Source organism: Thamnophis sirtalis, unplaced genomic scaffold (assembly GCF_051295495.1).
Source record: "Thamnophis sirtalis isolate CommonGarterSnake01/CBP01778 unplaced genomic scaffold, rThaSir2_p1.2 scaffold_2, whole genome shotgun sequence".
NCBI lineage: Eukaryota > Metazoa > Chordata > Lepidosauria > Squamata > Natricidae > Thamnophis > Thamnophis sirtalis.
In genome coordinates, this window is record NW_028261382.1 from 99,576,442 (window position 1) to 99,601,685 (window position 25,244).

At 49.3% G+C, this 25,244-nt stretch overlaps 2 protein-coding genes across 3 annotated transcripts; one reads left to right on the top strand and one right to left on the bottom strand.

The window, feature by feature from the left end:
- The first annotated feature begins 505 nt into the window (after positions 1-505).
- On the top strand, positions 506-11,031 carry LOC106547944 (6-pyruvoyl tetrahydrobiopterin synthase). The gene is made up of 6 exons (XM_087706506.1): positions 506-649; positions 6,076-6,149; positions 6,412-6,434; positions 7,865-7,921; positions 10,086-10,156; positions 10,899-11,031. Exons 1-6 carry the CDS (start codon positions 585-587, stop codon positions 11,020-11,022), a joined length of 414 nt encoding a protein of 137 aa, XP_087562632.1. The 5' UTR covers positions 506-584; the 3' UTR covers positions 11,023-11,031.
- A 5,870-nt stretch (positions 11,032-16,901) lies between these two features.
- PTS (6-pyruvoyltetrahydropterin synthase) lies at positions 16,902-24,339 on the bottom strand. Of its 2 annotated transcripts, XR_015695580.1 has the most exons (7): positions 24,231-24,339; positions 22,731-22,810; positions 21,527-21,549; positions 20,351-20,407; positions 19,186-19,256; positions 18,019-18,266; positions 16,902-17,135 (listed from the first exon to the last, which is right to left on the bottom strand). XR_015695580.1 is itself a non-coding variant. In XM_087706505.1 (6 exons), exons 1-6 carry the CDS (start codon positions 24,293-24,295, stop codon positions 18,125-18,127), a joined length of 438 nt encoding a protein of 145 aa, XP_087562631.1. In that variant the 5' UTR covers positions 24,296-24,339; the 3' UTR covers positions 17,588-18,124. The 2 variants fall into 2 exon arrangements, 1 of the variants encoding a protein (XP_087562631.1); XM_087706505.1 differs by lacking the exon at positions 16,902-17,135 and having other exon boundaries at positions 17,588-18,266.
- Between the last annotated feature and the right edge of the window lie 905 nt (positions 24,340-25,244).

The following is a 25,244-nucleotide window of genomic DNA, read 5'->3' on the forward strand; positions in this document are numbered from 1 at the left end:
TTCTCTGCCGTCCCCTTCTTCTTCTTTTGCCCTCCATCGTTCCCAGCATGTGGCTCTTCTCCAAGGAGTCCTTTCTTAAATTGATTGGCATTCTAGCATGGTCTGTTGGCATTACTAGTGTAATAAACGTCCTCTCTGTGCATCAAGGCACACGCAGAATGCTCCGAGAGCACTAAGGCGCGCAATCCTATCCTGCCCTTGACTTCATCCAGAAAACCCTTCCTCCTTTTTCAACCCTTTCAGCCCGAAGATGAGCCAAGCCAAGGGGCATCTTAAAATGCTTGAGACTTGAACCGACCCTACGAGCACTTGGTATGCGGCAGGAATTCGGCCAAATTCGCCTTGCCTTTGGCGACTCTTCGGTAATTCCCAAACTGAAGATAAGAGACATATCTCGCCTTGCATTCGGCCAGGAGGAGACATGCTGAATTAACTGCAGGATGTGGGGAAGGCATAAGCAGGAATCACGCTCCTCTGGACCAGTTCTTTTTTGCATTCAGATCTTGGTCACATGAGGGCTGGTGGGGTTATTTAACCAGCCCTCGGGCAGAGATTCTCCGATCTGCTGAGCTCCCGAAAGGAACATGGAGGACAAGATTATTTTCCTGTCCCGCACGATAACTTTTGCAGCTGCCCACAAACTGGACAGGTAAGGGTTGCCAAGAGGACCCCCACACGGGGTGGGGAACCGAACCTTGAGATGATGGCACGAAGGCCACTTCTGGGATGATTTCTCAGCCGTCATCCAAACTTTCCCAACGCAGGAGTTGGGAGAAGAACCACCACAGAGATGAAAGGCAAACCTTGTATCAAAGAGTAGGAATGTCCGGTTCACCGACAAATGCGCGCACAACAAATGCGCGCCGACAAAACCGCGGCGAGAAAACCATGATGTTGAAATCGCGCCCACAACAGCGTGCCGACAAAAGCGCGCCATCAACAAACAACGCGAAAACAACGTAATAACCCTATCCCTAACCCTAGACCTAACCCTAATCCTAACCCTAACCCTAACCCTATCCCTATCCCTAACCCTAACCCTAACCCTAACCCTATCCCTATCCCTATCCCTAACCCTAACCCTAACCCTAACCCTTACCTTAACCGTAATCTCGTTTTTGTGGGCGCGATTTTGTCGGCGCAGTTTTCTCGCCACGGTTTTGTCGGCGCACTTTTGTCGGGCGCGCATTTGTCGGGTCACGGGAATGTCCAACTATTTAGAACCTGGAAGAGTAGGGCTGGAGGGGATATTGGAGGTCTTCTAGTCCAACCCCCTGCCTGTGGCAGGAGATTCTACAGCGCTTATATTTAAATACCTCCTTCGCAAATATCAGCGGTTCACTTGTAACATTCATTCCATAAAAGCTAACATGGGGGTTTCACATCCCCCTTGCTTTTCTCCGAGGTGGCACAGTGGTTAGAGTGCAGCACTGCAGGCTACTTCAGCTGACTGCAGTCCTGCAGTTCGGCTGTTCAAATCTCACCGGCTCAAGGTTGACTCAGCCTTCCATCCTTCCGAGGTGGGTAAAATGAGGACCCAGACTGTGGGAGCAATATGCTGACTCTGTAAACCGCTTAGAGAGGGCTGAGAGCCCTATGAAGCGGTATATAAGTCTAACTGCTATTGCTATTGCTATTCTCCTCCAATTCCTGTGAGGGCTACAGCACCTCTACATGAAAGCAGGGTCTCCTGCTACTTTAGCCCGCTTTGGATGCAAGGAAGTGCAGGATGTTCGATGGATTGTGGTGTATTCCAGTGTACGCCAAACTCAGTTCATTTCAGTCCTTAAGTTGTGACTTAGTCTTCAAAGGGACACGAGATACGTGGGTTCGGAGTAATGAAGTTAACCAAGCTAACAATCTGGTTTTGTAGTCAAGGCTGATGGGGATCTTGATAGTGTAGGTGGGATGCCATTGTTTGCTGCGAGTGTGCTCTTAGTTGTTTTTCACATCTGCTATTTATGCTACTTGTGATTCTGTTGTGTTGTCGTTTATTTATTATTTATTTATTTAGTAGATTTATAGGCCGCCCAATCCCGGAGGACTCTGGGCGGCTTACAAAGCGAAAAGAAGAGTAATTAATAAAAAAAATAAAGGGAAAAAAATTTAAAACATCACACATGCACTCAATCTGATGGGGGCTGGACCTCAACAATGAGGTCAACAGCCCCAGGCCCGCCAGAATAGCCAGGTTTTAACAGCTTTCCTGAAGGCCATGAGAGTGGGCAAGGTCCGGATTTCTGGGGGTAGCTCGTTCCAAAGGGTCAGAGCAGCCACAGAGAAGGCTCTTCTTCCGGGGAGCCGCCAGCCGACATTGTCTGGTTGACGGCATCTGAAGGAGGCCCACCCTGTGGGATCTCACCGGCCGTTGGGAGGTATGTGGCAGAAGGCGGTCTCGCAGATATCCTGGTCCTAAGCCATGCAGGGTTTGTTATTCTCTTTTTAAACTGCCCGGAGTCTCGTATTTGAGATGGGATCCCGTGTACATTCAAAAGAAAAATAATCCATTTATTTCCTTCCATCCACCCCGCTTTGTCTACATGTTTAAGAGTCACGCTTCTATCATCAGCGGTTAGCTCCCTGGACGAAATTGGTGGTTTTCCAATTGGGGCAGAACATTAAACCAGTGTGTGCTCGTTGAGATGTGGCTGACAAGGTTATGCAAGCCTAGATGTTGGGATTGGTAAATGAGGGCTTCTGACCCACCCAAGAGTGACTTAGTCACTAAAGGAGAAACAATCAAATTAGGACCGAATACACTGATTGATATGGTCAACGAGTAGAGTCAAGACGGAGGAAGCTATGTCAACGATAGGAATAAATTCTCTCGGGCAGGGATGTCTAGCATTGAAGTTCAAGACCTGTGGACTTCAACTCCCAGAATTCCCCAGCCAGAATGTATTATGGCAGGAGTGTCCAACCTCGGTCACTTTAAGACCTGTGGACTTCAACTCCCAGAATTCCCCAGCCAGCCATGCTGGCTGGGGAATTCTGGGAGTTGAAGTCCACAGTCTTAAAGTGGACTTCAAGTCCATGTCTTGACTTGTGGCTTAAAGTGGACTTCAAGTCCATGTCTTGACATTGTGGCCAATGTTCAATGGTTCTGGAGGATTAGAGTCATTATAAAATATCTCCGCAGGGGTGGGCCAAGGGGGGGGGGGTTTGCAGGGGTTCGGGAGAACCTCTAGCTAAGATTCTGTGCAACCCCAAATCCCACTCCTGGCTGGCCCTGCCCACCCTGCCCCACCCCTCCCAGGAGTCGCCACGCAGCCCATTCTGGATGCAAGGAAGTGCAGAATGCAGGCGGAAGCTCGGGGAGGGCATTTTTAACCCTCCCGGAGGCCCAAGAAAAGTCTCCGGAGCCCGGGGAGGACAAAAAGCCCCCTCTCCCCTCGGTGCAGGGCACACCTACCATGCCCACGCCCACCCAGCCACTGGGCAGAGAGCTAAAATTGTTGAAGCCCCCTCTTCCTTGAATGGAACACTACTAGGTGTAGAGAGAGGCTTTACGGAAAAGCAGGAAGAAGGCCAAAGGAAGGAAGAGCTAACTCTAAATCAGCATGAAACGGAGGAGAGCTTGCCAAAGGACTGTATTTGTAAAGGAAGGGCAAGGAAATATATGTGTTCACTGGTTCGTGCTGGCTATTAAGGGCACAGGAGCTGGGACCAGTAATAAAAAGATATTATTAGCCTCTTGCTGGGGAGAAATAAGGAACATTTGTCCAACGAAGGAAAATGCAAGACAATCCCAACTAAAGTTTAACCCGGAGAGAGACTCACCCTATCCAGAAGGCAACTCCTCAGCAGAAAAGGACTTCAGATGAACAAGCTTGACCAGAATCTCTTCTAGATTAGAATCAGCTAGATGTATAAAACATTCCTCATGCGGACACAGGTAGGTGGCGAGATCCGGTTTTGCAGTAATGGTTACCCAGCAGTTCTCACCTAGAGTAGGGAAGAAGATAAATGATTTGCAAAGTAGGAGCATTCAGATTAATAAAAGAGCCGAGGTGGCGCAGTGGTTAGGGTGCAGTACTGCAGGCCACTTCAGCTGACTGCTATCTGCAGTTCGGCGGTTCAAATCTCACCGGCTCAGGGTTGACTCAGCCTTCCATCCTTCCGAGGTGGGTAAAATGAGGACCCGGATTGTTGTTGGGGGCAATATGCTGACTCTGTAAACCACTTAGAGAGGGCTGAAATCCCTATGAAGCGGTATATAAGTCTAACTGCTATTGCTATTGCTAGAGTGCTGTACTGCAGCCACTTCAGCTGACTGCTATCTGCAGTTCAGCGGTTCAATCTCACCGGCTGAAAGGCTGACTCAGCCTTCCATCCTTCCGAGGTGGGTAAAATGAGGACCCGGATTGTTGTTGGGGGCAATATGCTGACTCTGTAAACCGCTTAGAGAGGGCTGAAAGCCCTACGAAGCGGTATATAAGTCTAACTGCTATTGCTACTGCTAAAAACTACGTAAGGAGATCCCGAACGCCTGAACGCAAACAAGCTAAGGGAAACTTGACTTAATACAGGACTTCACTTCCAAGAAGGTATCTCAGGTGACTTCCTTATCCCCCCCTCAGTTCCAAATCTTTTTTTTCCCCATGTCAAAAGTCCCTGGAGACCCCCCTGACATCTGCAAGTAGCTAACTAGGTCAGTGTTTCTCCAGCTGAGCAATTTTAAGATGTGTGGGCTTCAACTGGCCAGGGAATCCTGGGGAAAAAAACACCGGGTGAATCTGAAATTCCACCTTCTATCCACCCTGCCCATCAATGACATTTCCAGAAACTGACGGTCTTCAGTCCTTAAAGGTCTCCTGGATTGGCTGTGGGGTCAGCTGATAGGATTCGATCTCTCGCTGCAAAAACACCTTCCCTCTTTCTAAATGTCTATGGAGGCTTCTCAGTCCTCCAGGTCACGGTTGTCCCAAAGGAACTCTTCTCAAGAAGCAACTGGAGTTCCTTCTTTTGTTTTGAAGACGTTTCCCTTCTCATCCAAGAAGCTTCTTCAGCTCCGAGAGGATGGTGGAGAATGGAAAGATTTTTTTTTTTTTTAATGCAAGTGACCAGCTTGTCTGCAAGGAGTCTAAATCCTTCCATTCCCCTCCATCCAGTCAGAGCTGAAGAAGCTTCTTGGATGAGAAGAGAAACGTCTTCAAAAGAAGAAAAAACAAGGAAGTCCAGTTGCTACTTGGAAAAAAAGCCGCTTTTGGGACAACCTGGAGGACGGAGAATCTCCGTGCACTTCTTGGCTTCTCTCTTTCTACTGAAACTTGGTTTGACCTCACTTCCTCACTTTATTCTTCCTATTTCTTTATTTTATTTTATTTTGGTTTGTCAAGCATGTATGAGAAAACAAGTATGAATATAACATATAAACATGTAAGTAATAAGCAGGTATGCGTATATACATACGAAATGAGTACAAATCAATGGGGACAGTGGGACAGAGGACAGAAGGCACGCTGGTGCGCTTATGCACGCCCCCTTTACGGACCTCTTAGGAATGGGGCGAGGTCCACGGTGGACACTTTTGAGGTTAAAAGTTTTGGGGGCTTGAGGATGTCACAACGGAGTCAGGTAGAGCATTCCAGGTTGAGTTTGTATCGATTGTGTGCCCGAGTATTGTTGTGGCTGAAGCTGAAGTGGCCGTTGGCAGGTAGGATGCTGTAGCAGACAATTTTGCGTACTACACTTAAAGTCAGGCAGCGTAGTTCCAGGGTGCCCCCAGTTCCAAAATTTCAAGCCTGGTGGCAGAAGGGATTCTGTTGCAAGCAATATGGAACGAGCTCCCCGCAGGGATTCAGACCCTCACCTCTCTCCAGGCCTTCCGAAAAGCTGTCAAAACCTGGCTTTGTCGGCAGGCCTGGGGGTGATGAGTTCCCTCCCCTCTCGACATGTATGGTTGTGCGACTGTTGTCCACTTTTATTATTTGTATTTTGTCTTTTATGTTCCCCCTTTTTTTTTTCCTTGAATTGTTCGCCGCCCTGAGTCCTCCCGGAGAAGGGCGGCATACAAATAATAAAATACGATACGATACGATACGAATATTTCTCCTCCTCTCCACTGTCTTTCAGCAAACATCTGAGCAAAGATGAAAACATGGACATCTTTGGGAAATGCAACCACACCCACGGACACAACTATCAAGGTGCTGGGCCTGGTTGAGGACCCGGGGCAGAGGAGAGCTCGGCCTTTTGAGGGCACGCATCCCTGAACCCGTTTCCCTGGTGGGGAGGTGGGAGGGGGTGGGTGGGAGGCAGACAAGTAAGGCTTGGGAAAGCGGAATCGGCTAATCTCTTGCCGCCGCCTGCTTCTTCAACGTTTTGCTTCCCCCTTGAGGTGGAGAAGGAGGGTTGCAGCCAAAGACTGAGACGTATTTTCTTTTCTCTTCTTCCTTCTCTGGCACACAGTGACGGTCACTATACGTGGAAAGGTGAGTAGCGGTTTTTAGGTTTCTCCATCCTTTGGGAGCGCGAGGCTTAAGTGGCGGGCAGCAGCTGGGCATCTCTCATTGGATCGGCCCTTTTGGGCAGGGGCTTCCTGGCTGACCAGAGGGTTGGACTGGAAGACCTCCAAGGTCCCTTCCAACTCTTGTTATTCTGCAACCTTCAGCTGTCTCCGATTAGAACTTCCACCCTTTAATTCGATTTCCCAGCCGCGGCCTTTCAGCCGTCAGATGCCTTTCCTCAACCATGCCAGGCACCGAGGAAATTTGCATTACTCCTCACCACCACCAAGAACTGGCGCCCGGTGTAGGTGGCACCAGCCTACGGCGGTTCTGCCACACCCTCTTTTTTGGGATGCTCCCTGGGGTGGCATCATCATCACCATCACAGCAGAGGAAGGAGGCCTGAAGGACCACGGGGTTCCTCTACTTTTTCCATTGGGGGAGAGCCAGCCAAAGTGGGAGAAATGAAGGGGTTCCCCCACACACACATAAGTGAGGACTTTAAATGCTCCACCCGTGCTGGCTGATGGAAGAATAACAAGGGAAGTGGGAATAAAAACGAAAGAGCAAGGGAGAAGGCACACAGCCAGCTGCGTGGGCAAGGCGCAGTCCCTGTGGGGTGGCTCACGGTCTCTGAGAGACGCTGCCCTTCCTGTTCGTTTTAGGGGGGGGCGGTTGTACATTTTGGTTTCCCCGTAGATCTTTCCCCGTCTATTAAAAGAACGTTTTTCCCGGATAGAGTGGATGGAGAGAGGAGTAGAAGGAAAGATAGGAAGGAGAGGAGAAAGGAGAGGAATAGGAGAAAGGGAAAGGCAGAGGAAGAATGGGAGGGAATGTAAGAGTAGGAAAGAGGGGAGGAATGGGAAGAAGAGGGGAAGGGTAAAGGGGAGGAAGGGGAAGGAGAGAAGGGAAAGGAGAGGAGGAAGGAAGGAAGGAGAGAAGAAAGAGAAGAAAGGGGGTAGGAAGGAGGGAGGGAAGGAGGGAGGGAAGCAAGGAGGGAAGGAAGGAGAGAAGGAGAGAAGAAAGGAGGGAAGGAAGGAGGGAATGTAGGAGAGAAGGAAGGGGGAAGGAGGAAAGGAAGGGGGAAAGGAAGGAGAGAAGGAGAAAAGAAAGGAGGGAAGGAAGGAGGGAAGGAGAGAAGGAGGGAAGGGGAAGGAGGGAGGGAAGGAAGGGGAGTAGGAGAGAAGAAACGAGGGAAGGAAAGAGGGAGGGAGAAGTAGGACCGTTGTAAGATAAGATGGATCTATGGGATGTTAAAAAAGCAATCTTCAAGTATATTCTTCAACAGTAAGGAAAAATTGTTATAAATACATATTATTAATAACAGTTATGAGATCATATAATTGTGAATGTATATATGAAATTGATTTTTTTTTTAAATTAAAAAAAATAAAAGAACGTTTTCCCCATTGCAGATTGACCCCATCAGTGGAATGCTGATGAACGTTTGCAAGCTGCATGAATACATGGAGGTGGGTGTTGTGGCCTGCCAGTGGTCAGCGGAGCTGGCACCAGAGTCGGACAGTGAGGAGGTGGGGGAGGAGCATGGGTCAGTCCTGGGGGCTGAGGGACGCTCAGACGAGGGCTCTGCGTTGGAGGGAGAGAGGGAGTTAGACAGCAGTGAGGCAGAAGAACAGTTGGAGCCTGTTCCCAGTGTGCGCATGCGCAGAGCTGCCAGAAGACAAGAACAACTAAGAAAGCAGGGTCGACTTGGGAGTAAAGCCACACCTTGGAGGTGATTGGCCCCTCCCCATAGGAAACAAAAGGGGAGCGAATGGGGAGGGGGATTTTGCAGGAAACAATTTGTTCTTTCGATCGTTTCAAGAGAGGAAAGTTCTGTTTGTGACTATAAAAGACTCTCTGCCAAGTGTTGCCTGGCCCTGTGTATGGAAACTAACTATCTGGCAGCTGTCCAAATGAGATAAGGTTCGTGTGGATAAACACTCCTCTGAAAGAGTGTTTGCTAAGCCTTGCGGACTGTGAATGAAAGGAATTCACCGTCGTGTAAATAAAAGGGATTTTGACTCTTCTTCATGCTTTTTAAGGTCAGAACAGGTACTTTCATTTGTGTCCCGCATTCATTATTTTCACAAATAACTCGGCGAACATATCCGACGCATCTTTCTCCTGTTTTTCCCACAACAACCACCTTGTGAGGTGGGTTGGGGAGAGAGAGGGGGGTGGGAGGGAGGGAGGGGGGAGAGGGAGGGACTGGCCTGAAATCAAGCCAACTGTCAGCATTCCAAATATCATCCAAAATTAAATCAGAGTCCAAGGCATAGGATTCCTCAAAGTTCCAATTTATTGAGAGAGACATATGTTGGCACATCTGTGGAAACCCGAATCTGAAAATTTCCCGGGTTTTCCCACCCAGTTGAAAGTTCAAGATCTCCCCCCACCCACCCACCCACAAGTCCATCACATGGTCCAATCTCTCACTGCCACACTGGCATTTCCACCCATCCAGTTCCAGTCAGGTGCAGAGACAAAGGATGACCTTGGCTTTCTAGAAAGGAATTTTATTTTGACAATACGTTCTACTCCTTACTATTCCTCCTCCCAATTCCCCGCTAATGAAACAACATAGTAAAAAAGAATATTAGTGTGGCAGGCCAAAGATCCTAAAAACAGTGTTTCTCAACCTTGGCAACTTGAAGATGTCTGGACTTCAAGTCCCAGAATTCCCCAGCCAGAGTGTTTCTCAACCTTGGCAACTTGAAGATGTCTGGACTTCAAGTCCCAGAATTCCCCAGCCAGCATTCGCTTCAAGTTGCCAAGGTTGAGAAACCGTCCTAAAAGGAACCAGCTGCAGGCTTGACACCAGCTGGATTTCTGCGCTGGGGCAGGATTTGAACTTGGGATCTCCCACTTTCTAGCCTGGTGCTTTAACCACTATGCTAAAATGTTCCTACGCCGGAATGGACTCTTCTTTGCATGCTTCTGTCAAAAGCGTTTGCAAAGGGGGGCAAAGGAGGGGATACCTGGGCGCAGGGCGTTCATCCCGTTCACTTCCTGGGGAAAAAAACAGCTTTTAAAAAGAATTGGGGGTTCTTTGGGAAATCAACGAGCAAAACATGAATCCGACAGCCAGGCTTCCGTTTTTCTCCTTTTCCCCCTCTACGGCTAGTCCTCGAATTACAACACTTTTAACCGTTCAAAGCGACGGCACCGGGAAAAAGTGATTTGCGGCCGTTTTTCAACGGTTACGACCCCCAACGACCACGTCAACAAAACTCAAGATGCGTGGCCGCTGTTTCGTAGTTACGACCGTTGCTGTGTCTCTGCAACGCCATGGGTTCATTTTTTCCGACAAGCCAAGTCCATGGGGAAGCCTGATTCACTTAACGACCGGGTTACTAATTTATTAACTGCAGGGATTCACTTGACAATTGTGACAAGGAAGGTTGTAAAATGGGGGGGAGGGGAAACTCACTTAACAAACGTCTCACTTCACAACAGGATTTTTTTTTGCCTCCATTGTGGTCGTAAGTCGGGGACTATCTGTATTAATATCCCGGGCCGTAATTTCTTTATTTTTATCCCACATCTATTATTTTTAAGACCTAATGCCCCTGAACGTAGAAAATGTCCATCTTGGGGGGAAACAAAACACCTTTTTTATGCTTTTGTCCTCAGATGGCCATCATCGAGCCTCTTGACCACAAGGACCTGGACAACGACGTGGATTATTTTGCCAATGTTACAAGGTAATAGCCGGGAAAAGAATGGAGCGGTGTTCTGACCCAGCTCCCCAAACACCACAAATCCTCTGAAGTTAACTCAAAAGATTCCTTTACTAGGAGCCCCAGCAGCCGCGGCAAAAAGTTTCAACGCCGGCTAACAAGTCCGTCCGGCCAGAAGATGAATTAGTGGTCTCCACGTATTCATCTCCACCCGCTGCCGTTTATCCCCAGAGCTTCCCTAGCAGAAGTGGCTTTTCCCTCCCAAGGACCAGCCCATAGATTTCCCCCTGCTCTCCTCTCCTTTCTGCAAAGGCACATGTGAGGCATTGGAACCAGCTGTTCCTCCTCTTCCTCATCATGTTGACTCTCCATCTGAGGGCTGATGGACGCCCCAGGCTCTGCCTTTGCCTCTCTCTGCCAGATCCATTCCCTCTCCCCCCCCCACCCCCCACCCCATTTTTAGATGCTGGGCCTAACTCCTACGCCGCCTCCTCCGATTTGGCTGCTGGAGGGGCCGGCAGGCAACAGGCCACAACAAGCAGCTGCAAGCCACTTACACACCCACGGGGTGCCACCAATAACGGACCTGATGCCCGTGGCCAAGGAGTAGCAAAGAGAGGAGAGCAGGGGAAATCTATGGGCTGGTCCTTGGGAGGGAAAAGCCAAAAGCAACAGGAGGGACATAGAGCAACTGAGAGTTGAAAACCGCTTCTCTGGAACAGCTTCTGAGCCCCCTTTTCTCCACCGTCCTTCTGCCCTTCTTCAGCTCGACGGAGAATCTGGCCATGTACATCTGGAACAGCCTGGAAAAAATCCTTCCCTCGGGGTGCCTCTACAAAGTGAAGATCTATGAATCGGACAAAAACTTTGTTGTTTTTAAGGGCAACTAACCCCCCCCCGCTCCCTTTCGCGAATGAAAGACGGGGAGCACAGGTGAGAATATACAGGACTATTTATAAGCATTCTTTGGGAGTTCTTGACGCTGTCTGGTTTGCGTTCTTGCAGATGTTTAATTACCTGACTAGGTAGCATCATCAGTGCAAGGGAGTGTGGGGTTTGCTCTGTTTATATGCAGTAACTTACCCTGCCAGTTTTGGTAGATGTTGGCTTTTCTCCTCGGTGGTTCTTTGCATATGGTATCTTTCCATTTGTCTGGAGTTAATTCCCGCTTATCTAGCTGTTGGTTGCCGGAGAGGATGTGATCTTGTCTGTTTCTTTCTCAGCTTTTTCACTGTCTCTTTTGAATGGGGTGTAAATGTGCTTTATCTCTATGTGTCTATTATAATCACTGATGACGTCTTTTCTGTCTGACAGTCTGGCAGCCCCAAGACGACCCCGTCAAGTTCAACCTAACCGCTTCAAGGAACTTCAATAGTCACTTTTGCTAAGGCGCATCTGTACATGTATGTTTCCTGCTCGATGGCTAGGTGCAGAGCATTGGGGCCTAGAAGGCTGCAAAGCATGGGGCGAGGTCAGGAGAAACATCCCTCATCTTTGTAAGGTTCTGCCACGAATCCTCCTTAAGACACCCGTCCCGTACATTTAATTGGAGAGTGTTACGACGTCAGGATTATTAGCATGATATAAGCTTGATGGGCCAGAGTTTTTGCTGAGGGGGCAATCGGATAAACAAAACTGAACACAAATCGTGTTAAGGGCAATGGAACTTATGAATTCCAAAGGAGCTGGGCAGTCAATCGGTCGGTCAATCGGAATAGAGCTGGAAGGGGCCTTGGAGGTCTTCTAGTCCAACCCCTTACTCAAGCAGGGGACCCGATACCATTTGAGACAAGTGGCTGTCTAGTTTCTTCTTAAAAACCTCCAATGAGGGAGCACCCACATCTTCTGAAGGCAAGTTCTCCTCCACTGGTTGATTGTCCCTCACTGTTAGGAAGTTTCTCCTTAAATCCCAGGTTGCTTTGCTCCTGGATTATTTCCCATCCTTTGTCCTGACTTGGAAAATAAGTCGACCTCCTCTTTTTTTTTTGGCAGGCCCTCAAATATTGGAATACTGCTATCATGTTACCCCTAGTACTTCTTTTCTTTAGACTGGGTGGGTGGGAGAATCCTACTGGGCTTAAGTCCAAAAGACCACCTCCCCAGCGTTTCTGCAGATTCACTCCCATAATGCATTGTTTAGCCCAGTGTTTCTCAACCTTGGCCACTTGAAGATGTCTGGACTTCAACTCCCAGAATTCCCCAGCCAGCATTCGCTGGCTGGGGAATTCTGGGAGTTGAAGTCCAGACATCTTCAAGTGGCCAAGGTTGAGAAACACTGGTTTAGCCACACTGCTCTGCCTTATTACGCACGGAGAGCCATGCTCACACTCTCACACTCACAGAGCATGTCCTGCCTTCCTTTCATGTGGATAACTGTTGTCCAATGCTAGGGGGCTGACCAGCTCCTTCTTTCTACCATGCCAATGAGATTTTGTTCCATCTCAGCCTAAATGGAACGCAGTGAAGGGTCCCTTCCCCGCCCCCCCACGCCACCATGCAAAGCATACACAATAAAACGATTTTACAAAGCAAATTGGCGCCCGGTTGCTTATCCGCCCATAAAAAAGCAATGTTCCCATCGTCTCTCGGTTTGCAATGTCACTCCTCTTGGCGAGGGAAATTACTCTGCCAACCCCACCAAAGCGGCCTTTGGCAGAAAGCCTTTATTGAAAGGCCGCTCCGAAGCCATCCGTGAACAGCGCAGGACTGGGCTTCTCAATTTTTGTCAATTTTAATAGATTTGTATGCCGCCCAATCTCGGAGGACCTCCGGGAGGCTTACATAAAAGACAGTTTAAAAAAAGAAGATATTAAAAGATTTAAAATATAAGACGGAACGTATTAAAACAGGACACAACACGCACTCGATCTTAATGGGGCTGAAGGTCAGTCAAGATCAGCAGCCCCCAGGCCTGCCGGAACAGCCAGGTCTTAACAGACTTTCGGAAGGCCGAGAGAGTGGGGAGGGTCCGGATTTCAGGGGGCAGTTCGTTCCAGAGGGCCGGGGCACCTACAGAGAAGGCTCTCCTCCGAGGAGCCGCCAGACGACATTGTGCAGTCGATGGCACCCGGAGAAGGCCCACCCTGTGCGATCTTATTGGGCGCTGGGAGGTATGTGGCAGGAGGCGGTCTTACAGATATCTGGGTCCTAGGCCATGTAGGGCTTTAAACCAGCACCTTGAAGTGTGTTCGGAGACCAATAGGGAGCCAGTGCAGCTCACAAAGGATAGGTGTAACATGGGTGTATCTAGGTACACCCAGTATCGCTCACGCGGCTGCATTCTGGACCAATTGAAATGCTGCCACCTTGACCACTCTAAGAATCCCCCATACATGCATTGGCATCCTTCAGCCTCAAAAGACGATGGTCTCGTGCTCTGGAAAGATGTCAAACTTGGGAGGGTCCTCTCCAGAGCACGAGGCCTGGGTAGATGAATATGGAGGATAGACCGTTACCCAAGCAGCAGATCCCCCTCTCAACGTCGCTGAAATAGTCCAGTGGAAAGGCAGAGCTGATACGATGGGTTCCAGCTGCGTCACAGGAGTTACCAGAACGTGGTTGTACAGAGTCACGAACTGCTTCCGGGACTCCGGCTCTGGATCTTGCCTGGAGGTTGACTCCTGAAGCCTTTTCCAGGAGTGGACAGAACCACAAGGCAGTGGAGGTTTGTAATCAGAGTTTCCCTTCTCCTAGACGATGGTTTCTGGTGCTTTATCGGCCGTTGGGGCGTAGAGCCCTCTTCCGCCTTCAAAACCGTTGACCGTCTCCTCCCGTAACCCTGGGAAGGGACCCTTACGAGGTGCTTCCAGACGGGCCAGCTGGACCAAGTTTCTTTAAGGAGGTGTTACTCCTCCATCACTCACCCTTTGTCCTGGCTTGTGACAGGCAGAGAACCCCCATAACTGCCCAGTGTAATGGGAGAGAGCTGGTCCTCCGTGATGCTTTTGTGAGGACATGGGTACCTGCACGACATATGAGCTCAGAGTCTCTTAAGTCTCGAACCCCACAGAATATTGCGGAGAATAAGAGGATTCGGGTCCAGTAGGACTCCCAGATCCAGATATCCAGGATAATGATACTGGCCAATCAACCAGTTGTTGATTGATAGACAAGAACCAGAAGACAGCGGTGGGGATAGATGTAGTGGTGGTGATTGACAGCAACTTAAGGAAGGAGGAGGGTGAGAAGCTGGGGCAGCACCAGGGCCTGAAGGAGGAACTAGAGACAATGCTGAAAGTAGCAATAGCAATAGCAGTTAGACTTATATACCGCTTCATAGGGCTTTCAGCCCTCTCTAAGCGGTTTACAGAGTCAGCATATCGCCCCCACAGTCTGGGTCCTCATTTCACCCACCTCAGAAGGATGGAAGGCTGAGTCAACCTTGAGCCGGTGAGATTTGAACCGCCGAACTGCAGATAACAGTCAGCTGAATTGGCCTGCAGTGCTGCACCCTAACCACTGCGCCACCTCGGCTCTTCCCAAAGTAAAAGACCAAATGGACCCAGGGATCGCAGGAGCAATTGGGGCCAGGACTCCTAAGAGCAGCGGTGGTGCAGTGGTTAGAGTGCAGCACTGCAAGCTGCTTCTGCTGACAGCCGGCTGCCTGCAGTTTGGCAGTTCAAACCCCACCAGGTTCAAGGCTGACGCAGCCTTCCATCCTTTCCAGGTGGGTTAAATGAGGAGCCAGATTATTGGGGGCAAAAAGCTGACTCTGTAAACCGCTTAGAGAGGGCTGTAAAGCACTGTGAAGCGGTATATAAGTCTAAGTGCTATTGCTGTTAATGATCCCAACACTCAAAACAGAATGTTTCATGATGGAGCAATGCATGTAACAATACAGATAATCCTCCCATCCATATTGGCTAACGGAGTGATGGGTTTGGAGGACGATGGACCTAAAATCCTGCCTGTCACCTGTAACTAGCTACTCCTGCTTTCTCTAAAAGAAAACAATTCAAAGTTCAGGTACAAACACGGCATTTAATGACAACGGACCAAGGGAGATTAACTCTCAGTGGAAATCGCATTCCTCCACAATGTTTATACAACACTTGATTAGGGAGAGATTACATATTGGATAATACTGTAAGGCTGGGTGAATCTTCAGAAGGGGGCTGCGTCAGGTCGATGGGGACTCTCTGCCACCCCTTCCTCCCAAAATTAGTCAGCTGGCACATTGATGAGAGACTGACGGGAAACCCAAGAATGGTTGGCTAGATTAGAAGTATAAAAAAGAAAAAAGAAAACATCCAGAAGGCAGAGACATCTTCGTATTGCTTCCAAAAATAATAATAATAATAATAATAACCTGGATTTATCTCAAGCAGTTGAGAATGTCCTTTTTAAAAACGGGGTAAAATCGTCACATCCAGCCCAAGATGAAATGGAAAAAGGAATGTTTATTGAGTTTGTGCGAGAACCGAGAGCTGGAGCTTTTAAACTAATATTCTTGCATGAAAGAGGACGCAGATGTTGGGAAAGATGGAAGTCACAAGGAGAAATGGGACGAGAGAGCATGAGAAGGGTAGATAAGCGTCATCGACACGATGATCAGGTGACCAGAGCCGAGGTGGCGCAGTGGTTAAATGCAGCACTGCAGGCTACTTCAGCTGACTGCAGTTCGGCGGTTCAAATCTCACCGGCTCAAGGTTGACTCAGCCTTCCATCCTTCCGAGGTGGGTAAAATGAGGACCCGGATTGTTGTTGGGGGCGATATGCTGACTCTGTAAACTGCTTAGAGAGGGCTGAAAGCCCTATGAAGCGGTATATAAGTCTAACTGCTATTGCTAACTGCTAATGTAGACAAATTCCAGGAAAGAGTGGAGAACGGGGGCAGGGGGAGGACGGTGTGCTGTGGTGCTTGAGGTCACCAAGAACGGAGCACAACTTAGCCACTAAACAACCATCGCAACTTGCATAAAAGAATATGAGAATGAGCTCAATTAGAGCAATTTGGCTTAATTACACAGTAAATCCATTCTCCCGCCTCTCCAGCATTTAAAAAAAAAACAACAGGTGGTCAAGAAAGGAAAATACAGGAAGTCCTCGACTTACAACAGCCCATTTAGCGACCGTTGAAAGTTACGACGGCGCTGGCAAAAATGTGAGTTGCGACCGTTTTTCACACTTATGGCATCTCCACGATCACGCGATCAAAATCCAGACGCTTGGCCTCTGAGCCATGGGGTCGGATATTTAGATCTCATAGACTAGGCCTCCTCCGAGTTCCATCTGCCAGCCAGTGCCGGCTGGCAACTACAAGGAGGAGAGCCTTCTCAGTAGTAGCTCCGACCCTTTGGAACGATCTCCCCATGGAGATTCGTACCCTCACCACCGTCCAGACCTTCCGCATAGCCCTTAAGACCTGGCTAGCCCGTCAGGCCTGGGGACAAAGATAATTGCCCCCACCCGAATGATGAATGAATGTTGCTTATTACTTTTATTCTATGTTTTGTCTGTGCTATTGTTTGTATATCCCTCCCTTGATTTTATGTAAGCCGCCCTGAGTCCCCTCAGGGAAAAGGGCGGCCTATAAATGTTAATAAAACCCTAAAACCCTATTCATTTATGCGATATTTATGACCGCTGCAGTGTCCAGGGAGTCACGTGACCCCCTTTTTGCGACAAGCAAAGTCAACGGGGAACCAAGATTCACTTAAACAACCATCTTACTAATGCAGTGTTTCTCAACCTTGGTGACTTTAAGTCCTGTGGACTTCAACTCCCAGAATCCCCCAGTCAGCTGTGCTGGCTGGGAGTTGAAGTCCACAGGACTTAAAGTCGCCAAGGTTGAGAAACACTGTACTAATGTAACAACTGCGGCAAGAAAGGTTTGTAAAACAGGGCAAAACTCACTTAACGACAGAAATGTTGGACTCCGTCGTGGTCGTAATTCGAGGACTACCTGTATGCTGCTTGGGACCAGGAAAACTCCCTCCTGCGGTCGAATGAGCCCTGGATCTTGGGATTTACACTCAGGATTTGAAAAAGCAGCGACTTTCTCCTGAAACAGGAACAGGAACGAAGAAAGAATTGCTACACTTCTTGACTCGGGTCGAAGTGAATGCTTGCACAGCAAGAGGCATCACCCAGCTGCATAAAACACCTGCTTCATATATAGCAATAGCAATAGCAGTTAAACTTATATACCGCTTCATAGGGCTTTCAGCCCTCTCTAAGCGCTTTACAGAGTCAGCATATCACCCCCAACAACAATCCGGGTCCTCATTTTACCCACCTCGGAAGGATGGAAGGCTGAGTCAACCCTGAGCCGGTGAGATTTGAACAGCCGAACTGCAGATAACAGTCAGCTGAAGTGGCCTGCAGTACTGCACTCTACCCACTGCGCCACCTATATCAAGTCCTTCACATGAGTTGGAATAACCGTTTGTCTGAACTGGTATAGGGCCTCAATCAGGATGGTTTGATCCTAGGTAGAGGCAGATGTAATTGAAATTGAAATTTTGAAATTGAAATTTAATAAGATTCGTATGCCGCCGAATCCCGTAGGACTCTGGGCGGCTTACAAGAACAAGGTAAAAATTAAAAGTAGAAAGATACAATTGAAAAAAGTACAATTTTAAAACAACACTCTCATACAATCCGTCTTAAGTGGGGCTGGACCTTGTTCAACGGCCCCAGGCCTGCCGGAACAGCCAGGTTTTAGTGGCTTTTCAGAAGGCCGAGAGAGTGGGAAGGGTCCGGATCTCTACGGGTAGATCGTTCTATAGTGCCGGAGCAGCTACAGAGAAGGCCCTCCCCCGAGGGGTCGCCAGCCCGCCAGATGTAGGGTCTACATCTTGGACTAGAAGACCTCCAAGGTCCCTTCCAACTCTGCTATTCTATTCTATGATTCTTTTAACAAAGAGATCAACATTGACACTCACAAGTCTAACAATGCGTTGGATGGGTGGACGGACGGACGATCAACAGACTGGCTGAGTTAAGAGCTGTTCGGCGACAATAACGGCCCAAAGGCAACCACAAGCGTCTTCACTTCTCGGAAAGCGCCCCCTCCCCCTTGTAAACCACCACGTTCTTCTCCGTTTCGTATACTTTGATTTTATGAAGGGCTCCGGTAGGAAGGCGCTTCTGGAGATTGTCCCAGATGAACACAGCCACATTTTCAGTCGTACTGGAGGGAGGGGAAAAAAAACCCTTGAGAATTACGCTGCCTTGCTAGTGATATTTTTAATCACTTGCACAGTGGCGACACCAGAGGAGGGAACAAAACCTCCTTCTGCAGCTACGGTGCTTCCTTCCGCAGATTCCTGCAATTCCAGGCCAACACAAACCAGCAAGGAAGGATTCCTTCCTTCCTTCCTTGCTGGTTTGTGTTGGCCTGGAATTCTAAATCCCAGCTCCCAAACACCTTAAAGCCCACCAGGTTGGGATGGCCTGGACCAGCGAAACACAATCAAGTCTTGATTTCCCCAACAGTGCAGAACGTTGCTGTTGAAAACCCAAGTTTCTAGACCTCCTTGCCACTGGCAGGGGAAACCCCCTTACCCAGCAGGCAGTTTTTCCAGGGGGGAAAAAAAATCAGAGCAATCCTTTACAAGCTTTCTTTTCCTCCTGAATTAAATGTCTTAATTTAGGCAATTCAGACTCCTGTAAGAGGGAGAAAAACCCTCAAAAGCACTCTCACTACTCCAAGTTCTGGGCATGCAGAAGCTCAGTGGCTAAAACGCTGAGCTTGTCGATCAGAAAGGTCGGCAGTTCATGGTTCGAATCCCTAGTGCTGCGTAACAAAGCGAGCTCCCGTGACTTGTCCCAGCTTCTGCCAACCTAGCAGTTCGAAAGCACGTAAAAAATGCAAGTAGAAAAAGAGGAACCACTTTGGTGGGAAGGTTAACAGCGATGCATGAGCCTTTAGTCATGCCAGCCACATGACCACGGAGATGTCTTTGGACAGCGCTGGCTCTTCGGCTTTGAAACAGAGATGAGCACCGCCCCCTAGAGTCAGGAACGACTAGCACATATGTGTGAGGGGAATCTTTACCTTTTACCCCAAGTTCAGGATTAGAAAACAGGCCAGGAATAAAGTCACCTACCTAACCACTTCTGCAAAATAGGGGACGTCTTTATCCAGATTCTTGTGATCGAGTGGTTCCATTATGGCTTCCTAGAAAGCAGAGATGTGAGGCGTTCAGCTCCTTGAAAGACACTCCAAAGTTAATCAGACTCGTTGGGAGACCAACCTCACGCGGCAAGTAAATATTTGATGGCATGAGTCAAGAGCTCCTCTGGCATTTTTACAGAGAAGTGAAATCAACCTGTAGCCTTCTCTTGAGTGTTTTCTACTTGGGTAAAAAATTCCCCCCTCTCCACCTATCAGTGAGATCTCAGGAGATAAGGAAACAGTCTATCTATCCCCTGCCATCTGGCTGTCTCAATTCCTGCCAAATCGATGGGGAAGAAATGGAGGTAGGGACAAATTTTATTTTCCTGGGCTCCAAGATCACCGCAGATGGGGGCTGCAGCCAAGAAATTAAGAGACGCTTGCTCCTGGAAAGGAAAGCGATGGCAAATTTAGATAGAATACTAAAAAACAGAGGCATCACCCTGCCAACAAAAGGGTGTCTAGTCACAACTATGGTTTCCCCAGTTGCAATGGATGGCTGTGAAGGTTGGACCATAAGGAAGGCTGAGCGCCAAAGAATGGAGGCCTTTGAACTCTGGTGCTGGAGAAGAAGACGCCTGCATTGAGTCCCTTGGACTGCAAGGCCATCCAACCGGTCAGTCCTAGAGGAGATCCACCCTGACTGCTCTTTAGAAGGCCAGATCTTGAAGAAGATACTTTGGCCACCTAATGAGAAGGAAGAAGGACTCCCTGGAGAAGAGCCTCATGCTGGGAACGATGGAGGGCAAAATAAGAAGGGGATGACAGAGAATGAGGTGGCTGGATGGAGTCACCGAAGCAGCCAGTGTGAGCTTCAATGGACTCCAGAGGATGGTAGAGGACAGGAAGGCCTGGAGGAACGTTGTCCATGGGGCCACGATGGGTCAGACACGACTTCCCCTTGGAGGGTTATGACTTCCCCTTCTTATCCTCCACCCACACACATGAAGAAGCTGAAGTTGTCAAGCTGCACTCTGCACTTCCTGGTGTGCCTTGATTCCCACAGTGGATCCCCAACTGCCTGGTCAAGACCCAGGAAGTCCACCCATGTGGCTCATCTCTGCTGGCAACCTCTGGGATCAAAAGAGCTTCCTTACCTCCATGTAGGCTTTGAGATCCGTCAGGTTGATCACCATCCCTGTAAGAGGATTGATCTAGAAAGGAAAATACAAAAAGGAAAGATTCAGAATGGGTGTAATAAATAAAACTTGTAATTTTTATGTGATAACCCCTTTTGCTGTTTAGCAGAGAAAGACAAGGTTCCAGAGCTGGGTTTATAGAAACTGGAGTAAGATATGGAATAAATTAGAATTAGAATTAGAATTAGAATACTTTATTTGTATGCCACCCTTTTCCCTGAGGGGACTCAGGGCGGCTCACAATTCAGGGGGAGGGAAGGACAAAACAAGTTACATACATGAAGACAATACATCGTTAAAAAGCGCAACAGTCGTACTATTCGAGTGGGGTTGAAGTCTTTAGCCCCAGGCCTGTCGGGACAGCCAGGTTTTAAGGGCTTTGCGGAAGGTCTGGAGGGTGGTGAGGGTACGAATCTCCACGGGGAGTTCGTTCCAGAGGGTCGGAGCAGCCACAGAGAAGGCTCTCCTCCGGGTAGTCGGCAGTCGACACTGGCCGGCGGATGGGATTCGGAGGAGGCCTAATCTATGGGATCGTATCGGCCTAGTGGAGGTAATTGGCAGCAGGCGGTCTCTCAAGTACCCAGATCCAATACCATGCAGGGCTTTGTAGGTGACAAGTAGCACCTTGAAGCGCACCCGGAGATCAACAGGCAGCCAGTGCAGCTCGCGGAGGATAGGTGTTACGTGGGTGAAACGGGGTGCACCCACGATCGCTCGCGCGGCCGCATTCTGGACCAGCTGAAGTCGCCGAATACTCTTCAAGGGCAGCCCCATGTAGAGCACATTGCAGTACTCCAGCCTACCAAACATAAAGAGATGTTTGGCTATATTTGGTGTCCTCCGGGATTGGGCAACCTATAAATATAATAAATAATAATAAAATAATAATAATATATTTGAAAAGCTAGTGTTGTTATTATTAATTATACTTGCTGGAGGTGAAGGGGGCAGTTTTGTTTTTCTGCTTGTTTCTTTTTCTGCACTTTAATTTTAAAAAATTAAAATGCTATTGCTTTATTCTGTAAATGTGGTATACATTTCACTTGTATAATACAATCTTTAATGAACTTAGTGGGGGGGGAGGAGAACAGAAAGAAAACACAAATGTTTAAAATCTGAAAACATTTCACGTACCTCTCCTTGCACAGTCACTTCCACTGGAAGAAATGAAAAGGAAGAAGAAGGAAATTATCAGGTTGTGGTTTTGATTTCACAGGAAGATAATCAGCAGACAAATATATTAACAACAAACCACACGAATAACTTCCGTCGGGAGTTTAAGAAAGCTTCCAGCTTTCCATTATACAGGTAGCCCTCGACTTACGACCACAGCTGAGCCCAAAATTTCTGTTGCTAAGCAAGTCAAGTGGGTTTTGCCTCGTTTTACGCCCCTTCTTGCCAGAGTTGTTAAGTGAATCGTCGCAGTTGTTAAGTTAGTGGCACGGCTGTAAAATGAATCCGGCTTCTCCATTGAAGGTGATCACATTGTGGGAATAATTGCAGAGAAATGCTCCCACAGGATGTCCCATAGAGCACACGAAACAGTGAAAGCGCATGGGATGTGGAAAACAGGATAAATGACTCATAAAAGTAACCGGACATAGGCAACTCTGGCCGCCTAAGTGACGTTGCCATATGCTGTTCATTACTGATGGTGTTTTGGGAGCAATGTATAAATCTAGTGGGTTTCAGCAGGTGTGCAAAAGGAATAACTGCACACTTATGCACGTATCACATCTGTCCCAGGAGTGCGGTTTTCTGTTTTGTTTTGTTTTTAAATCAATTGTTTTAGTATATTTTATTTTCATACACTCACATGTATACCCCATACAGTATTAAACAGTAATTGCATCAATTCCTCTTGTCGACAATGCCCCAGAAAATAAAAGCCCAATATACCTCTTTCTCGTTCTCCATACACCTCTTTCTTCCCCCACCCTCCAACTTTCTATCTTCCCTCCATCATCCCCCTCTACCCTACTTCCCCTCTCCTCTCTCCAGATCCGCTCCCCCCCTTCCCTTTCGCCTTCCCCCCCACCACCCTCTCTCCCATCCCTCTCTACCCATCTTTCTTCTTTCCTACTCCTCCTCCCCTCGGTGTATTTCCACTATATGTTAATGTATTTGGCTTATCCTATTTTTAAAGAGAAAAATTAAGAGAAAAACAGTATACATGTGAAGTCACATTGCGGTTTTCATAGGATGAGGGACCCACGAGAGGTGAGCTTCAATCTCAAAGGCTCATCGCTCTGTGGATGATGGGGCATCAGATTCCACACACACACCCTTTTCCCAGTTTCTCTTGGTTTCAGAGATGGAGGCCATCCCCACTTCTCACCTTTGTAGTTGTGGCCGTGGCCGTTGGGGTTGTTACATTTCCCAAAAAGTTTCCGGTTTTCTTCATCGCTCAACGACGGGCTGCAGAGAAGACGGAAGGATTGTGGTCTTAACAATAAAGGCAGTGTTAGTGGTCACGTCTGGTGCAATTGTGAGCCGAGGTGGTGCAGTGGTTAAATGCAGCACTACAGGCTACTTCAGCTGACTGCAGTTCTGCAGTTCGGCGGTTCAAATCTCACCGGCTCAGGGTTGACTCAGCCTTCCATCCTTCCGAGATGGGTAAAATGAGGACCCAGATTGTTGTTGGGGGCGATATGCTATAGCAATAGACTTATATACCGCTTCATAGACCTTTCAGGCCTCTCTAAGCGGTTCACAGAGAGTCAGCATATTGCCCCCAACAATCTGGGTCCTCATTTTACCCACCTCAGAAGGATGGAAGGCTGAGTCAACCCTGAGCCGGTGAGATTTGAACCGCTGAACTGCTGATCTAGCAGTAGCCTGCAGTGCTGCATTTAACCACTGCGCCACCTTGGCTCTTAAACATGCTGACTCTGTAAACTGCTTAGAGAGGGCTGAAAGCCCTATGAAGCGGTATATAAGTCTAATTGCTATTGCTATTAATTGTGTGAATCGCCTTGAAAGGTGGACACAGAGTCCCTGGCCGGACTTCATCCGCCGGAACGACTGAGCTTCATCGGACCAGATGGGTTTCATCAGCTGGGACCCCCCCCCCAACCCAGAGGCCCAACAGAGGGGTCCAAAACAAGCCAGAGGGGCGAAGAGGCAGCTGGGGCTGGCTTTCCAGAGGGTCTGAAGGGAGGACCAGATCCCTGCATGAGGAAGCTTTGTCCTGGGAGATCCCACGGCCGGAGAAGGAGGGATTTCCCAACCTGGAGACCTACGAAGGAGGGGGCCACCCTGCCTCTTTGGGGGGGATGGGGGGGGAGACTGCTGGTGGGGAGGGGAGAGGGGCAGAGGGGAGGGGGGTGGAAGCCCAGGTGGCCCAGCCATTGACCTGGAATGCTCAGAGGGATCCTGCCCTGGCGGGGAGGCCAGACTAGATGACCTCCAAGGTCCCTTCAGATTGCATAAAGAAACCTGGACAGGGGCAGCACCGTCTTCCTCCGAGCATGGGGGCTGGGACAGCCTGGGGTTGGGGGGGGGAAGGGGGGCAAGCATGGGGTCGGGGCGCCTAGTGGGCAGGGCTGCCTTTAAGGGTTTTCAGAGGCTGAGCCGCCTGGGGGAAGGAGGGCGGGGGGGCTCCCCATTCTTTAAAAGCATGCATACGAACAGCCACACCTTGGGGAGGGGGGGGAAAGCTCCATGCAGCCCGCTTAGCCCCCTGCGCCCACCCACCCACCCACAAACACACCCCAGAGGCAGCCCCGGGAGGCGCCCTTTCCCCTCCGGCGCTCTGCAAGCGCTCAGGAGCCCTTTCTTCCTCCTCTCTCGCCCACCCCCCCCTCCCACCAAAACGCCCCCCCACCACCGCCGTCACCTGTGCAGCCGGTGGGAAGCGCTGAAAGCCGCGCAGCGCGAGACCCGGGCCCGCGGCGGCGCCATGGCAACGGCTCCCCTCTCCCTCTCTCTCGTGCGCGTGCGCGGGGAGGGAGCTCCGGCCCCGCCCCTCTGCCCGGGCTTGGGGGAAAAGGAGGCGGGGCCCGAGCACGTGGCGGGGGAGTGCCTGGGCGCTGGCACGAGCCTGCAGGGGAGGGGAGGGGAGGGGAGGGGGGAAGCCGGTGCAGAAGTTGGCCCTGCAGCTGGCATGGCTGCTCCGTCCCTGGGGAGTTGGCAGCGAGCTTCCATGCCACCCGCAGGCCCTCTCCAGCCCTGGGCAAGAGGCCAGTTGCCCAAAGGGGCCGGACTGAGCTGGCTAGAATAACCAGGTGTCCCGTCCAAAGGAGGACATGCCCTCTTTTTTTTTGCCCCCTGGCCTTAAAGTCAAATCTTGTCTGGGCTTTGGAGTATACTGCCTCTAACTGAGCTTCCCTGCAAAGACTCACTCAAAGTTAACAAGCAGTGCCTGAAACTGACACGAGCATAATCAGTTTATAGGCAGAGGTGGTATATTCAGCAGGTTCTGACCAGTAGCGGAAATTTTGAGTAGTTGGGAGAACTGGCAAATACCACCTCTGGCTCCTGAGTCCCAGCTGTTTGGGAGGAAATGGGGATTTTGCAGCATCCTTTCCCCTGCCACGCCCACCAAGCCACGCCCACAGAACCGGTAATAAAAAAAATTGTGAATCCCACCACTGCTTTTGACCTTCCCCTTTCCCTCCTTGGCATCTTCCTCCCCCGGAAGGGCTCCTCTTTGCTTCCTCGGGAATTCCCTCCTCTACCATTAGTTTAAACGTAAACACGGCACTGCATGAGATTGCCCTGGCACATTTGACCTGTTATTTTAATGTGGTTAGCGGGTTATCAAATCGTTTTTAATAAGAGTTTTGTGTGCTGTGTTAACTTTCGATTGGGAGCCGCCCAGAATTCCAGGATCCAGGCAACCTATCTTCAG